The sequence below is a fragment of the Anabrus simplex genome, chromosome 1, assembly GCF_040414725.1.
Source record: "Anabrus simplex isolate iqAnaSimp1 chromosome 1, ASM4041472v1, whole genome shotgun sequence".
NCBI lineage: Eukaryota > Metazoa > Arthropoda > Insecta > Orthoptera > Tettigoniidae > Anabrus > Anabrus simplex.
The window spans coordinates 1,450,099,917-1,450,115,935 of NC_090265.1; the positions used below are offsets into that span (position 1 = coordinate 1,450,099,917).

At 38.1% G+C, this 16,019-nt stretch overlaps 1 protein-coding gene across 2 annotated transcripts in view; it reads left to right on the plus strand.

The window, feature by feature from the left end:
• Window positions 1-709: 709 nt before the first annotated feature.
• LOC136858417 (mitochondrial outer membrane protein SLC25A46) overlaps window positions 710-16,019 on the plus strand; it is a 114,385-nt gene continuing 99,075 nt past the window's right edge. The window contains exons 1-3 of one of the 2 annotated variants that reach the window (XM_067137943.2): window positions 710-1,071; window positions 4,093-4,196; window positions 8,779-8,957. In XM_067137943.2, coding sequence (XP_066994044.2) covers window positions 909-1,071; window positions 4,093-4,196; window positions 8,779-8,957 — 446 coding nt within the window. In that variant the 5' untranslated portion in view covers window positions 710-908. The remainder of the gene's footprint in view (window positions 1,072-4,092; window positions 4,197-8,778; window positions 8,958-16,019) is intronic. The other variant, XM_067137944.2, reaches the window with a different exon arrangement.

Sequence of the window (16,019 nt, forward strand, 5' to 3'; positions counted from 1 at the left end):
TTTGAGATGTCAGGGATAACATACATTTCTAGGTATACAGTAAGAACAATATCTAGAAGGATAAGCTGTGACAAATGTTTAGGTCTCCTGCAGAGTAATGAAACAGATGAACCCTATTTTGAAGAACTCAGAATGAAAATTAAGAGTTCTTTGGTTTTCTTTCTTCTTTACGTTATTTTGAAGTATGTCGAATTTTATTTGACCGATATGTGGATTTCAACGTTTAAGATCAAAATTTTTGCGTCTGATTTTGTCCATTGTGGGGATGTCTTGAAATTGTTTTTAATATCTTCCGTTATCCTAAATGCATTCACTGATGTGTGGGTTTCATAATATCATTTTACGAAGAGTGTTATGATCATCGTGTTGGTCTAAATGTAGTGAATATGTGTGATGTCTTTCCGAGTCGGACACGCCAACTTTTCTCTCGGCCTCCGTTTGACAGATAGGTACAGCGTTTACAGGCGTACGTTCCTCTTTTAACTGTAGGTGGCTCTGGTTTGATATCCGCTCACCCCCTAGCCCGCAATCTCTCTTATTCTCACTCTCTCCCGCCCCCCTCCTCACTACAAATAATTATTCTCTGGTTTTCTGTCTTCTTTACGTTGGTAATGTGAAGTATGTCGGATTTTATTTGAGATATGTGGATTTCAACGTTCAAGTTCAAAATTGCTGCGTCTAATTTTGTCCTTTGTAGGGAATGTCTTGAAACTGTTTTGAATATATTCCGTTTTCCTAAATTAATAATTAGGTATGGCCGAAATGACTTTTCCATGTAATTTTCAGTACTTGAAAATCGTGATATTAGGAATGAGACCTGCAATCAGCTGATCATTGTGTTAATGTGTTGTGAAGTTTTCTGTAGTAGTACTTTCTCCGTGTAAGATTTCCTTGGGAAGGTTTTCAAAATGGCTGGTATATACTGGCAGCCAGAGGCACGAAAGGACGGTGATGATTGGAATAATGGGCAGCCTGACAACTATTGCGCGAAACGGATTTTACAGTCTCCTACAGAAGTTGCGTGGTTACCATCTAAGCCATTGGATGTTAGTGACTTAGAAGAAGACGATGGTAAATATACTTGTTCTCGCATACATAACCTTACATTCAATGTTAGAAGTGCGGTTTCATGTTGACAGTTCTCTCCATTTTGCCGTGCTTCGTGTCTTTATTAATAAATGTTTTATTGCGCACAAATGTGCATGGAAAAAATCTTATGAGCAGTCGTCTATACAGAATTTTGTTAAGGATTCTATTCTCAGTTTACACTTAAGTACGTGATAGTGTTCACAAAGTTCGCCGCATCTTTTCCACCTGCAGTCCGGACTTGGTTATGAAAGCTCGCTTTAATACACAGGCGTTGGTGAAACCCATGGACTGAGAGTCTGGTCACAACGTGTCTCAACTCATAGCCTTCCTGAGTCCAGTTGCGTTTGATCATCGCATCACACTGGTAAAAGTCCCACCATATGCTGTCTCTCTTTTGTTGAAGCTCTTGTAGGAGTTCCTTATACGCTGGGGTGGCCGGGAGCAGTAGTTTCAAACACAGCTCTTCCGCAAAGAATAATTCCCTCGACAGTTGGTATACGAGGCGTGATGGAGTGTACTTTGACAGGCAAAGTACCGGTACTTTCTTTAAATAGAATGCTTTCACCTTCTCTATACTATGTAGTTGCCTCTTTCCAAGATATATCCATACATTTTCTAATCCATAGGTGGCTACAGGACTAACCTTAAGATGAAATAGCTCGATGGCATATGAAAGTGAGAGATGGCTCAAAGATCTGATGTCGTTAATGGATTTTATGGCAGCATTTAGTCGGGCTTTTACATGTAAAGAGAATACGTTCCCCGGTGTTTGAAAAATGACTCCTAGGTACTTAAAATGTGTGACTGACTTCAGTTGCTGGTCATTGATTAAGAATGTTCCCCGTTTTCCTCCTTTTGTGAAGGTCAGAGAGACAGTCTTATTTTCATTTAACCTCAGCTGGTTCTCTTCTGCCCATTTCGTAACTTTATTAAAAGTAGTCTGCAAATCTAACTGAGAAATTGACATCAGAACCATGTCATCTGCATACATGTGAATATTGACATTTTCTGAATCTATTCTTTGTACGATGTCAGCTGTGGCGGCAATGAAAAGCAATGGGCTTAGGGGGTCGCCTTGAAGGACGCCAATTTTTTGAAGTATCGGATATGACTTGGTGATGCCATCACTAATCTCTACCCGGTTATCTGTAAGGAGATTCTTGATGATTGGAAGTAGATAACAACTAGGCCCGATGATGTTTTGCAACTTCTCTAATACGATAACTCTATTGATCGTATCAAAAGCCTTAGAATAATCAATAAAGATTGCATGAAGTTTTCCATTTGGAATTGTGAGAGCTTCATTAATATACTGTTGTAGACAATCGATTGCTTGAATGGTTGATCTTCTTCTTCTGAAGCCAAACTGGGAATCTGGGAGCTTGTCATCTATTAATATTGTGAGGCGCTTACATACTAACTGAGTCAGTGTCTTTAGGAGTGTGCATTCCAGAGCAATTCCTCTGTACGAATTAGGGTCTGCTGTATCACCTTTGCCCGTATGGCTTTTGATAATTAATAAACTTATCAACTTTAAGTGGCTGTACTTCCTTTTGAGGCATTGGGCTCCTTGAAATTCTTGAGATGTCTCTAATTTGTTAACTAGCCTGCATAGTCATATGGTGGTACTTCCATACTATGGGGTGGTTTAGAGTTTGAAGTATTTTTTATATGACCGCTATTCCAAGATTAACAACCCGCTGTTCTTGTTTGATGTGTAATGTTACAGGTTTCTAGTGTCTATCATTAAATGTAAAGGCTGGCCATCACTTCTGTCCAACATATTTTTGCCGCTGGTAACTGAATGTGTGATTTGGGAGAGGGAAGACCTAACGTATTCTTTTATCTATGAAGGTAAAGAAGGCGGTCGTTACTAATTTGCTTTTAATACTATTTGGTGCATTTCTGTGGGCATGAGGAATGAGTTAAGGTGCAAACATTTTCTTTTTGACACAGTTATCGGGGACATAACCTACAATATTGAATACCGTATTGCATTAAACAGCACTTCAAGAGATCAGCATGCTTACAGGTTGACTGTGGAGTTATGAAGAGTCTTTCTATCATTCATGTTATCTACTACCAGTAATCAGCCTTACAGTTATATAGTATGTCAAGGATTAAAGTTCTTCTCCCGTGCTTACATCATTCATATTGGAAGTGTATATTGAAATATTAACGTGTAATATAAAAACTAACATGAGCATCACTGTATTCTAAATCGACTGGAGAAATGTACTGTATGCACTTGACCATCTGGACCGCAAAATATATTTTGAGACGTATTTTGGCTACCATTTACAACGTCTGTACATTATCTTGTCTAACGTACAGGACGGTGCAGTTGTGCTTGAGAGTGATGGCACTATTTATATTATTGTATTAATCAAGTGTTTGTAATATCAAGTGACTAAGTAATATTTTTTCATGGTGAAGGTAGTAAACATTGTCTATAAGGGGTAGAAATATAGAATCTGCTCCGCAAGGATTGTTACATAATATGTTATTTTCAGTGTTGCTGTTCTTACCTTGAAATGATTCTGGAGGAGAGATGTGTTAATTACACCTGTCAGGGTCCAACCAACCCGCCCCTAGAAGTATATTTACTTTTATAACCTAAAGTAGTGGTCCATGCACCATTATTCATTGCTTCTGGCAAGGATCACGGGTATTGGCCGACGTTACCAACCACTGCAAAAAGAAAAAAACTAAAGAGGCCCATGATGTTTGAAAGTGTCATAGCGTCGGAGTTTAACCTTACACTTTCTCTATTCCTCATTTAATCTCGGGACTTACGGCAAGAAATAAAGGTAATTTATTAGCTTTAACATATTTTTGCTCATCCAGGCCAATCTCTTATCATGAGAACAGCGGCCCCAAATGAAAACAAATACCAGTCACTTCGCGTGCGCCACATAGTGGTGCATCTTGTTAATAACATTGCAGAGCGGACTCTATACCTTTGCCAATTGTTCATAATTTATTGTTGTCCTTCTTTTCCAGATTTAGCAGTGAAGAGATATGTTGGGCTGGGGGTTGGCCTAGTTAGTTTACTTACAGAAAACTTGCTAAGTCACCCGTTTGTTGTCCTGAGGAGACAGTGTCAGGTAAGTTGAGCTAACATAATCATCACAGTAAATCTTTACTACTGGGCGAGTTGGCCGTGTGGTTAGGGGCGCGCGGCTGTGAGCTTGTATCCGGGAGATAGTGGGTTTGAATCCCACTGTCGGCAGCCCTGAAGATGGTTTTCCGTGGTTTCCCATTTTCACACCGGGCAAATGCTGGGGCTGTACCTTAATTAAGGCCACGGCCGCTTCCTTCCAATTCCTAGGCCTTTCTTATCCCATCGTCGCCATAAGACCTATCTGTGCTGGTGCAACGTAAAAGCCACTAGCAAAAAAATCTTTACTTACTAGTTCGGAAAAAGAGAATTTAAAAATGCAAGGTGCAGCTCTCACAGTGTCACAGTACACTACGCCCTGGTGCCAACTTAAGAATTTAGGTCCGATTAGTGACAGCACCATTGGCTAGTGGTAAATCACGACAGATTATGAGATATGTCTCGGTAGTAGTGGTCTGATTAGTGACCAGACCATTGGTCTGGATTGGTTAGGTCTGGTTAGTGACCAGACCATTGTCTGGATTGGTTAGGTCTGGTTAGTGACCAGATCATTGGTCTGGATTGGTTAGGTCTGGCTAGTGACAAGACCATTGGGCTTGTGTGGTTAGGTCTGGCTAGTGAGAAGACTGTTGCACTGGGGGCAAACAAAGTGGGTCTGGGGCGTTAGCCTCCATGTTAGCACCGCAAAGCAACCCACTGCCCTCTTGAATCCCTTGTGACAGTATTGTGTGTTGACAAGACCATTGATTAATGAAAACACTATTGGCTAGTGACAACTACGTTAGAGAATATGAGATCAGCGCATTCTATGTTTGACACTGGACAGAACTTAAATTAACAGGAACATTAACTTGCTCACTATGGTGGGAAGTGCTGGTTGTTCATAGAAATTTGTGGACTCTTTCTTGCCGTGGGAGCAGTATTAGAAGAAATGTTCTGCCGAGTAGCCAGTGAAATGGCCTTTTTTGTGGCCTGATACGGGTAGAGATTCCCAAACGTTCCACCCCTTCCTCTCAGTTGTATTTGTATGTGTGCACTCCTATGTCTTTCCTTGCGAGACATTCTTAGTAGACTTCCTGTGCTGTGTACAGTATCAACAGTGTCCACAAACTCAATAGTTTGATTGACCTTCAAATACCAGAATCTCCTGCTCTGGGGGCAGTTGTAAGCTTTCCAACAGTCAAATATTATTGTAGTCCCAGGCAATATGTATTTCTTAACAATTTTTGGTGACGTAGTATTGCGATATACTATGGATATAAAGAACTTCTTATAGTTTTCCCGTTCAATGCTGCCAAAGCCCTGTTAACTTTATACCCTACGGCTCTGGTTATACTTCCTTTTCCTGAATTTTGACTAGTCTATTTGAACTACAGTACCCACTTCTCCAATACATGTCAAACCCAAATCTGAGAAACTTCTCTGCAATTAGATTACTAGCCGCACTCTCTTCTAAAAGTTAGTTTTAATTCCTGTTAGATTAACATATAATGGGGCCTATTTTCCATTAATCAGTAGGCCACAATAGACATCGCTTTTATGAGCGAAGGTTTTCTTTCCAAAAATGTATTGTCCTTCATTGAGCGCTTAAAAGTTGCAGGTTCTTTTCTGGCAAGGGAAAACTGAGTTCCACTGACTTTCAGGTTTGGGTCTCTTACACACTCCACAATGATTTAAATGCTTAAATATGTTGTGATTAACAATATAGTAAATCTCATTTTTTGAGCAGATTCACTTTATCATAATAGCACTGTTTGATTGATTGATTGCTTTCTTGCTTGCTTGCTTGCTTGATTGATTGATTGATTGATTGATTGATTGATTGATTGATTGATTGATTGATTATTCTTAATATTTAGTACTCAGAATATTTAATACTCAGAATACTTTATTGGAATTCAGTAGCAGCACTGTGATATGGCAAAACATACGAACATTATTGGTAGCAATGTGTCCACTAAAATCCTATTAACAATAACCACATTCTTTTGACATTATTAGCTGTTTTTTATTGTGCATTATTGTGTTCATTATCCACTGTTTCCAAAGTCAGTTTTAGTAGGTATAGGAGACACACAAGCTAATATGGTTTGGTTAAACGTATCACAATATCTGAACTCCATTGGGAAGCTCTCCTGTGATCAAAAGCGAACAACTGGCAGAGAACAAGTCTCACTTTTATGACGTGCTTGCACAGCCAATGTTCGCAAGTTAGCCGTTGTGGGTAACCTGAATGTAAGAACCTTGGGATATACCTTAGTTAAGGCCACAGCCCCTTCCTTTCCAGTCCTATCCCATTGATGCCGAAAACCTACCAGAGTATGTATGACAGTAAAAACATAGATACCGTGACGTCTGCCATTTTAATGTGCGGCTTTGGGAGGAGCAAGGTAGCCTAGCTTTAGCCACAGGAGATGCCACTGAGTGAACCCCGTCCTCTCACCACTGCTAGTGACCAATCAGAGACAACCTTTGCATGCAAGGCCAGCTCCTGCTGCCTCCCATACTGTCGTCGCTAGTCGCAGGCCTCTCTGACAGCACAAGAGGGACCCTGAACTTTCTGATTTCAGAGATTTCAAGGAGCTTCTACTCTCGCAAAGTATCTGGAAGGGCCAGCCTTCTTATATAAGACAGGTCGGACAAGATTGTGACTGTTCAGTTTGGGGTCAGGTCTGCTCATAATTCAGCAGTGTTCTCCCTAGGACTTTTGTAATGGGTGCACCACCCTGCTGTTTTTTACAGGCCACCTGGTTAACATAACCTAGATATGTACTAGTTACATAATATTAATACATACTAATACATATTACATTAAAATGTAAAACTGGTTATTTAAATGATAAATCTTCATTATTGTCAGCATAATTCAATTACATTGGAGTTTAAATGTTTAGCTTAACTATCGCGTAGTGTCATGTGCGAGCATTGTGTGGATTGGCATGGAATTGCGTGCGAGCATACGATTCCGCATGACATCACAAACCTTGTAGGGCACTCCACAGTAACCAAGTGATATGGCCCCAGTGTTACATGATTATAAACGAGTGATAGAACATACGAAGTTCAGAATACCTTGTTATGTCTTGTTCAATTTTACATTTAATGTTTACCTCTCTGATATTATTGTTAATGTCCTGAGGGGAAAAAATTGAAATGTTATAAAGTTTTTACGTGGTATTTCCCGTCCGGCTACTCGTTACTGCCACCCGGCTGACGAAAATTTCTATGGAGAACACTTCATTCAGCGTAGACAGAGCTGTGAAGTGTGTGTACTGCTGTGGAATACTGAATCAATGTGCTGCAGTACCGATTGAAAGTTGTCTGTGAACTGATGCTGAAGGTGGAACATTGCAGCTGAGCGATGTGGGAGTGTGTGCGAAGAGTGCAGTGCAAGTGTGTGAACTTGGAAATTGCCGGTTACTCACTCCAGTAGGTCGCTGCTTCCTTTGCTGGTAAGCCTCACATCCTTACTGAAGCGTGTTTGGTACGAGGATCGTAAGTAAAAATCTGTGGCCCCCTCGTAGCCCAAATTTAACGGCATGTGATTTTTATTTGTGGGGAATGTTAAAAAATGTACTTTATGGGAACAACCCTCACACACTAGATGAACTTAAAGACAATATAAGAGCTGCAGTTGCATCCATCAGTGCTGAAGAACTTGGTAGAGTAACCAAAAACTTCATTAGGAGATGCCGATTATGTTCGGCAGCGCATGGGGAACATTTTCAGCATAAACTGTAAAAATGGTGAGTAAAATGCATGATAAATGCATGATAATGCTTTTGAGCATAAACTGTAAACATGGTGAATAAAATGCATGATAATGGTTTTGAGCACCGTATTCTGCCGTACATATGCACGCGCGGTACCCGGCAACTGAACTGACACTGGCAGCCAAGGTCGAGCGAGGAAGTCCTTGCCAAGCGTAAATAAAGACCCTGTAATAGCCTGTATGATGCCCAGTTAGCTGCTGCTCTTCTATTTGCCCAATTAGTGTGGGATTCATTCCAGAACCACACTCATCAAAAAATTTTCCGAATGTTTTCCAAGAAACAGAATATTTTGAATGAGAAACGCAAAACTTCAAAGCATCCAACGCATGAACACCACCCACAGCTTTCATACCCCCCTTCCCCCCAGCCCCCGATTAAAAATTGGACTGATTTACCCTTTAAGCACAACAGAATGTGATATCCTCAAAAAATATCTCATGTAGCTGAATTAGAGCTTGCTAACAAGAAGTTACCCTTAGATAAACAAGATGAAGTTAGATATGAAGTGATGGAAAAATTGCAAAACACTTTCTTGAAATAAAAACCCACACATTCTCCAACATCCAATACACAAATAATAGAACTGAAGCAAAATATTAAGGACAACAATATAATTGTTACCAAAGCTGACAAAGGAAATACTACCGTTGTAATCACTAAAGATAACTACATCAAAAAGACTGAATCCTTCTTCTTTGATAATATTAATTTTCTTCCTTGTGATTGTCTCTTCTGAGCTTAACAAGTAAGCAGGTTGTATGCTTTTATTTATAAAATTGTCATTTTCTTTTCTAGGTTAACAATAACTCACGACGATACCATTTGATACCGATTACACTTATACCTGTCATTTTACGCCTCCATCAGCGGCAGGGTATCACCACACTATGGAAAGGATTAGGCAGTGTCCTTTTGGTGCGAGGAATGAGCCTTGGCTTAGAAGATTTTATTAGCAAGGTGACTCCGTGGCCAAAGTACGTATTCCATTTAATATAGCATTTAGAAGCTGCACTTTACAAATAATGAAAGATACTAGGAATACTCTCTATATGTAATATGTATGTTTTTCTTTTCATCTTCCTTCTCTCCCTCTCTCTCCTTCTCTAACAACACGTTCATTCAATTATGTCTACTTTTCTTGTTTGTGTCTTTCTGTGTATATCTTGATTTGACACTTGTTTGTTCCTTTCCATACTTACGGCAGCTTTCTGTATCATATTTATCTTTTGTTTCAGAAACTTGTTTGTCATTGCTAGGTTGTAGATCCTTGTATGTATGGACTCTGTAAATTATTCTTGGTCTAAAAATGGTGTAGAGAAAAAATTTTCAGTTGAATATTCCTGTTTAATTTGGTCTTAAAAGTTTCTCAACAAACTGTTGAAAAAGTTTGAATCTTTATTTTTCTACACTAGAATGGAAATTTCTAAATTGTCCAGCTCCTTAGCTGAATAGTCAGTGCAGTGGTGTTTGGTTCTAAGGATCCTGATTTTGATTTCTAGCAGAGTTGGAGATTTTAGCTGTGTCTAGTTAATTCCTCTGGCTTGGGTACTGTGTGTGTGTCTTAATACACACTACTTCATTTACAGACAACACACCGCAGTACCAGCCACCACAAAAACGTGCAAAATAGTGAATACATCGTACCAAATAGGGTTGGATCGGGCAGGGCACCTACCATGATACTTTCCTCATGTGCAACACCACTCAGATCCGTGTCACTATTAGAGCGGAAAAAGTAGGAGAAGAAGAATAATGTAAATTTCTGAATGGGTAAACTGAAGGTAGTGTGATGAATACAATTTAAGTAAAATGTATATATATAAAATAAGAGTTTTGTCGGTACATTGCTCAGAATTTAAAAAGAATGGTGTTTCTGTATCAGTCGTGTCGCCAGTAACAAGGAAATGCACTTTTTACTTTTTCGTAATTTCTGTCTGTATGTATGTATACGCATCACGAGAAAATAGCTGAAGATAATTTAATGAAAATCGGTATTCATAGTCGGGGAATAAGTCGCTACCATCTAGGCCATAAATAATTGTATTCACTCTGAGCAAAATGGTAGTTTAGGGGAAGGCCTAAAAGTTAATTCTCAAATATGTATGTTATTAATGGTCGTATCTTAATGAAAATCAGTAGGCAAAGTCTGGGAATAAGTCGATGCAATCTACATTATAAATAATCTTATTACGCTGAAAGAAAGGGTAGTTTAGGGGAAGGCCTAAACTTAAAATCTCAAATATTTGTTATTAGTGGTCCTTTCTTAATGAGAATCCATGCAGTAAATGTAGTCCTTGTCACTTTGTGGAGAAAACAAGGAATGGCCGGAGGGGGTTTCCAAGTTTCTCGGGAAATAAGAAAAGGGATCAGCAGTCACAACATTTATTATATTAATAATGTAAAGATAACAATAAAGACTAGAGGGACTTTGACAATAATTAATGATTGATTATTATATTAAGCGCATTGCCTTGAGCAAAAGGTAGCCACGGGCTGTGCGTATAAAAATGTTAATATAAATAAGACTGTTGTCTTACGACACCTGAGAAATTCAGAATATCTGAGCGATCACATTAATCTGAAAGCTGGTCAAAACCAGACCGATAATTGAAGGTAAATAACATGAATAATTAGATAAATATTAAAGTTATCAAAAATAAGAAAGTTGAATGTACGAAATTTCGATAACAAAAGTTTACACAGTAAAGTTACAATTTGGATCAGAAATTCTTAAGTTGGATCTTACAGCACTCAATTCCCCGCCGGGGAGTAAAAAGTTCAAAGAAAATTGCAAAGGACCTTTGTCCAGCAGCTTCATTATCCAGTAGTAAGCTGCAATTAAACCTTCATAGGCGAACCAGCTGACATATAAATAAAATGTGTCCTTGCCAAGTATTAGACACGACTGGTTAAAATAGTCAATAAAATCTCAGTAGATTAGCGCATATCTCGCTACGAAGAAAACCAAAGCCTAGGCTGGCGTTCATTTAATGTCTGAAGTGAAACCTGCAAAGGCCGGCCAAGCCAGCATCGAGTGCAGCTACGCTGATTGACGAGTCATACTGTAGTGCTCAACACATGAGCAAAAGGCAAGATGATTGACCTCGAGCAGAATGTAGTGAAGTACATGTTGACGAGAAGCCACTATTCCAAATGCGTGTGGACAAGTATGTTGCCAAAATGAAAGTGCAGCATAGTAGCTGCCGTAGAGTACTAGCGGCGATTCTGGCAAGACCCGGAGAGTGAAGGGCGCAGCATTCCTGTAGACTTGATCCTTAAATAGCGCTGTAGAAGGTTCCAGATAGGATGCAATATAGTGCTGTAAAACTAACGGAAATAATTACAAACCTGTACATGAAAGTCTTAACAAAAAATACAAAGTAGTGAGGGAAGGGGAGTCCAGAAAGAATACTTTAAAAATTTCTAATTAATTAATAAAGACTAAAGGCAAATAACAGAAATGACCATTGAAAAAATAGAAAAGCGTGGAAGACTACATTCATTGTGCCAATTAGAAAGGAAGTTGCCGGTGACGCAAACAGTCATGTCAAGGTGATGCAGCCAATCAACAACCAAGAAAGAATGACATAAGGCAGCGAAGAAAAGAAAGAAAATAGGCAAGCAGTGTTCGCATGACCTGTGACATGATTGCACGTCCTTCCCATTCCTAGGCCTTTCCTGTCCCATCGTCGCCATAAGACCTATCTGTGTCGGTGCGACGTAAAGCAAAATAGCAGGGCTGCTGACAGTGGGGCTAGAACCTACTATCTTACGATTACTGGATACTGCATGTAATAAATATTTTGATCCATATTGATGATATTTGATTAGAATAATAACAGTAAGTTATTTATTAAATTGACCACCTAGTCAATACAATAAGTCATTGTCTTGGATGATTTACATTGATCTATTAACTAAAAATGGTACATGTTTCGCCTTGTTTGAAGGAACCATCAGCCATTGTCTTAATCTCGGAATAAAAAAAAGCACTTGAATAACAAATAAGATGAAATTAATTTTTAAAAGCCTTGAAGAGGCTTGAATTAAAATTAACATTAAAAATAACAATGTTGGTTTTGAAAATTTTTTTACAATGTGAAGAATTACAAATCAGTCATGTTTATTCATGTTTATTATATTACTTTTTGAATTCATGTTTATTATATTACTTTTTGATCATCATTCTCGTCAGAGTCTAATTGTAACCGCCAATCGGTCAAATTAATTTTTAGCAATCTTACTACTTGTTCATCACAGTCTGTTACTTTGTCCGTTTTACTTGTAATAGCAACTTTTTAATGTCAATAATTTTAATACTTTCACCTTTGTAATTCTTCACAATGTAAAAAAAAAATTTAAAACCAACATTGTTATTTTTAAGGTTAATTTTAGTTTAAGCCTCTTTAAGACTTTTTAAAATTAATTTCATCTTATTTGTTATTCAAGTGCTTATTTTTATTCCAAGGTTAAGACAATGGCTGATGATGCCTTCATACTAGGCGAAACATGTACCATTTTTAGTTAATAGATCAATGTAAATCATCCAAGACAATGACTTATTGTATTGATTAGGTGGTCAATTTAATAAATAACTTACTGTTACTGGATACTAGCCACACTTAAGTGACTGCTGCTATTGAGCTCGGTCATATGCCATTATTATTATTATTATTATTATTATTATTATTATTAATTAGTGAATTCTCCCAATATTGGAAGACTTTAAGCAAATAACTCAATTCTTCTGTGGGTTCTTGTTCTTCCAATAGGTTTTCATTCTTTCTGAGAAGGCTTATTTACGTTCTGCCGACCACTTTGGTCTGTATTGTTTTTGTTGTGGTTGCTGTGATGTAGCTTCCCAATTGTTTTTGTGCCTAAAGATGTCTCTTTCTAGGATGTCTGTTGAACTTGTTTGCATTATTGAGGTCCTTTCAAAGTTTAAGCCAGAGTGTTGAGTTCGTAAGCGAGGTTACATAATCTATTACCCTTTTTGTCAATCGATTTTCTGGTAATCTAGTGAGATGGCTGAAGAATTTCATTGGTCTTTTCCTAATGTTAATTTCGATGTTTGAGATCTTTTCTGTTGTTTTGATTGATTGTAACCTGTAACCGTCTTGAGTGTATCTTGCTCCTAAGATTTTCCTAATGATCTTCTTTTTTGATTTCTTCAAGTTCTTGTTTTCTGTTGAGTGCCAATGTTTCACTTGTGTAAAGGACTGTGTTGTAATGCTGAATTTTTGTATGTCTTGGCATAGATTTTTTTTTTTGGTTGAAGATGTTTTGGACTAACCCTAATGCTCTTTTAATTTTTTGGAGACTAGTTTGTTGTGAGATCTTTTCAAGGCCTGTCAGTTCAATAAATTCTCTGGGGTATTTAAAGTAAGGGACTCTGTCAATTGTACCATGTTTAGTTCTTAGGCTCTTGATATCTGTCTTTGAACATAAGAATTTAGTTTTCTCGAACGATATCTGTAGTCCCACTTTTTCTGCACTTTCTTTAAGTATCTCGAGCTGTTTGACGGCAGTCTCCTGATCCTCTGTTAGTATCGCTAGATCTGCAAAAGCGAGGTATGGTATGTGGAGGTTATCTTTGCGAAAGTCCAATCAGATTGGCTTCCAAACCTCACATTTTTTGAGTTTTTTCTCCCATTCGTCCATAACGTTGTCTGAGACTACGTTGAACAGAATAGGAGAGTGTCCATCACCATGTCTTACGTCTAAATGTCGAAGGGTTCTGAGATTTTCCCCATAAATTTCACTTTAGATTTTGTGCCAGTCAGTGTTTGTTTTATGAGTTCTCGAATTTTGGGATCCTAGTCCCCTCTCTTCTAGAATTTGGAACAGTGAGGGCCTGTCGTTCGAATTGTAAGCCTTTTTGAAATCTACAAATTTGCATACGAGGGTTTTTTCAATCAATACTGATCTGCATTGAGGGCAATCGCCCAGGTGGCAGATTCCCTATCTATTGTTTTCCTAGCCTTTTCTTAAATTATTTTAAAGAAATGGAAATTTATTGAATATCTCGCTTGGTAAGTTCTTCGAATCCCTAACTCCTCTGCCTATAAACGAATATTTGCCCCAATTTGTCTTCTTGAATTCCAACTTTATCTTCATATTGTGATCTTTCCTACTTTTAAAGACACCGCTCGCATTTTGAGTATGATTTTGAGGCTAAAAATTTGTTCAGGGCATTACCTATTTGGTCTGAAACCTGCTTGATATTCAGATAATTTGGGTTCTAATTGCTTTTGTGTTCTTTGCAAGAGACATACTGATAAAATTTTATAGATGACACATACAAGAGAGAGATACCTATATAATTATTTACATCTGATTTGTCAGATGGATGGTTTAGAGCAATCTTCCAGTCATCCGGGAGCTTTTCAGTTTGCTAAATGTTTTGAATTATTTGTGTAATTTCTTTGAGTGAATTTGGGCCTAAATTTTTCAAAAGTCCAGCTACAATTCCGTCGTCTCCTGATGCTTCATTGTTTTTAACCCATATGTGCCCACTGTTGACATTTGTCGACGTTAATATCTGAATATTGTCGATCTTGTATCGGTAAACTGGAAGAATATTTTTGAGGTGCATTGTTTACAGTTCATTGTTTGATACTTACTGCACAGCGCGAAAACAAGAAACACTCAGTTTCGAGCCTTATCGTGTGGCTGCGTTTGAAATATAATTCCGTATACACTCGAGGATGACGCTTCTGTCGCAGTGAGTAATATTTTCTTATAATATTGTTACAGTTGAAGGTAAGATCGGACTGTTGTGTTAAACGTAATAAATAACAAAACATGCCTTTAACAGACTTTGAATTCATTTATGGCTGATTTATAGTTGCTTTTGTCTAGCAGAGCACAAAAGTTTCACGTCGGCATATGTCGACAGTGGGCGCGAATGGGACTGCCTCATTACCGATACAGAATTTTCATTTATTCTTCTCAGATTGACCGTCGAGCAGATCGGAATCATCATGGAGGAATCAAAAGACATCCTAGATGCTAATATATACATAGAACCACCTGAAAATGCTTTCCATAGTGACGGTGGTAGCAATGATGATGAGTCATGTGGAGATATAAACAGACTCTCTGGTTATCAACTCCAGGCTGATGTTGAACTAGTGTGTACAAAAATAAGTGAACTTTACCGTTTGACCTCAAAGGGCAAAGAGGAAAATTTAGACCTTCTCGGCTTCACACGGTACATCGTTAGGGCACATATTAGATCTTGTGCCGCTATGCGTCCTAACGCAGGAAGACAGAGTACGAAAGTATCTTCACGCGAGTTGCAAGAAGTGCGTTTCGATGGGGCATCTCACTACCTTGAAACAAGAAAGAAGCAAGTGCAGTGTACTCAGTGTGTTAAAGCTGCCAGGAAACAGTGCAAAAAATGTAACGTTGGTTGCTGCGTCCTTTGCTTCGAGGCATTTCACTCGCGCTAAACCAGACTGGATGACGAAAATCAGAGTGTAACCTCAAAACACAGACTAAACTGCTGTGAAGTTCTACCCGTAGTTTTCCTTTTTTTCTTTTGCTATTTTTCATAGTGGTCATACTTGCTCAAGATCTGGTATTGTGTGTAACAAGTACTACAGACATATGAATATAGTCCTTTTGTTTTGAAACAGTATGTATTCTAAATTCAGACAAAACTGTTCCTCATTTGTGTTTTGAGTCTTATATTTTGCAATATTTTGTGCTTATTCAACACTTCTGTGACTAATATTTACTAAGTGATTAATTATTATATTCATATGAGCTTAAAACGTGAAGGAAAGTTCCTTTATTTAGCATGTCTTTTACCCTACCCGTCCATGCTCACCGTCGACATATGTCGTCAAGGCAAATCTACGCAAAAATATATTAATAAAACTTAAAATCATCATAACCCTTTCATTTAGGTTACGAACAACTCTATTTACGAAATACATCGCAGTATTCCACAGAAAAGTAATTTGGGCAGGTATGGGTTAAGTTTCTTGTTGTTTGAATAAATTTCTTCTTGTGTTGGTTGAGACAATTTT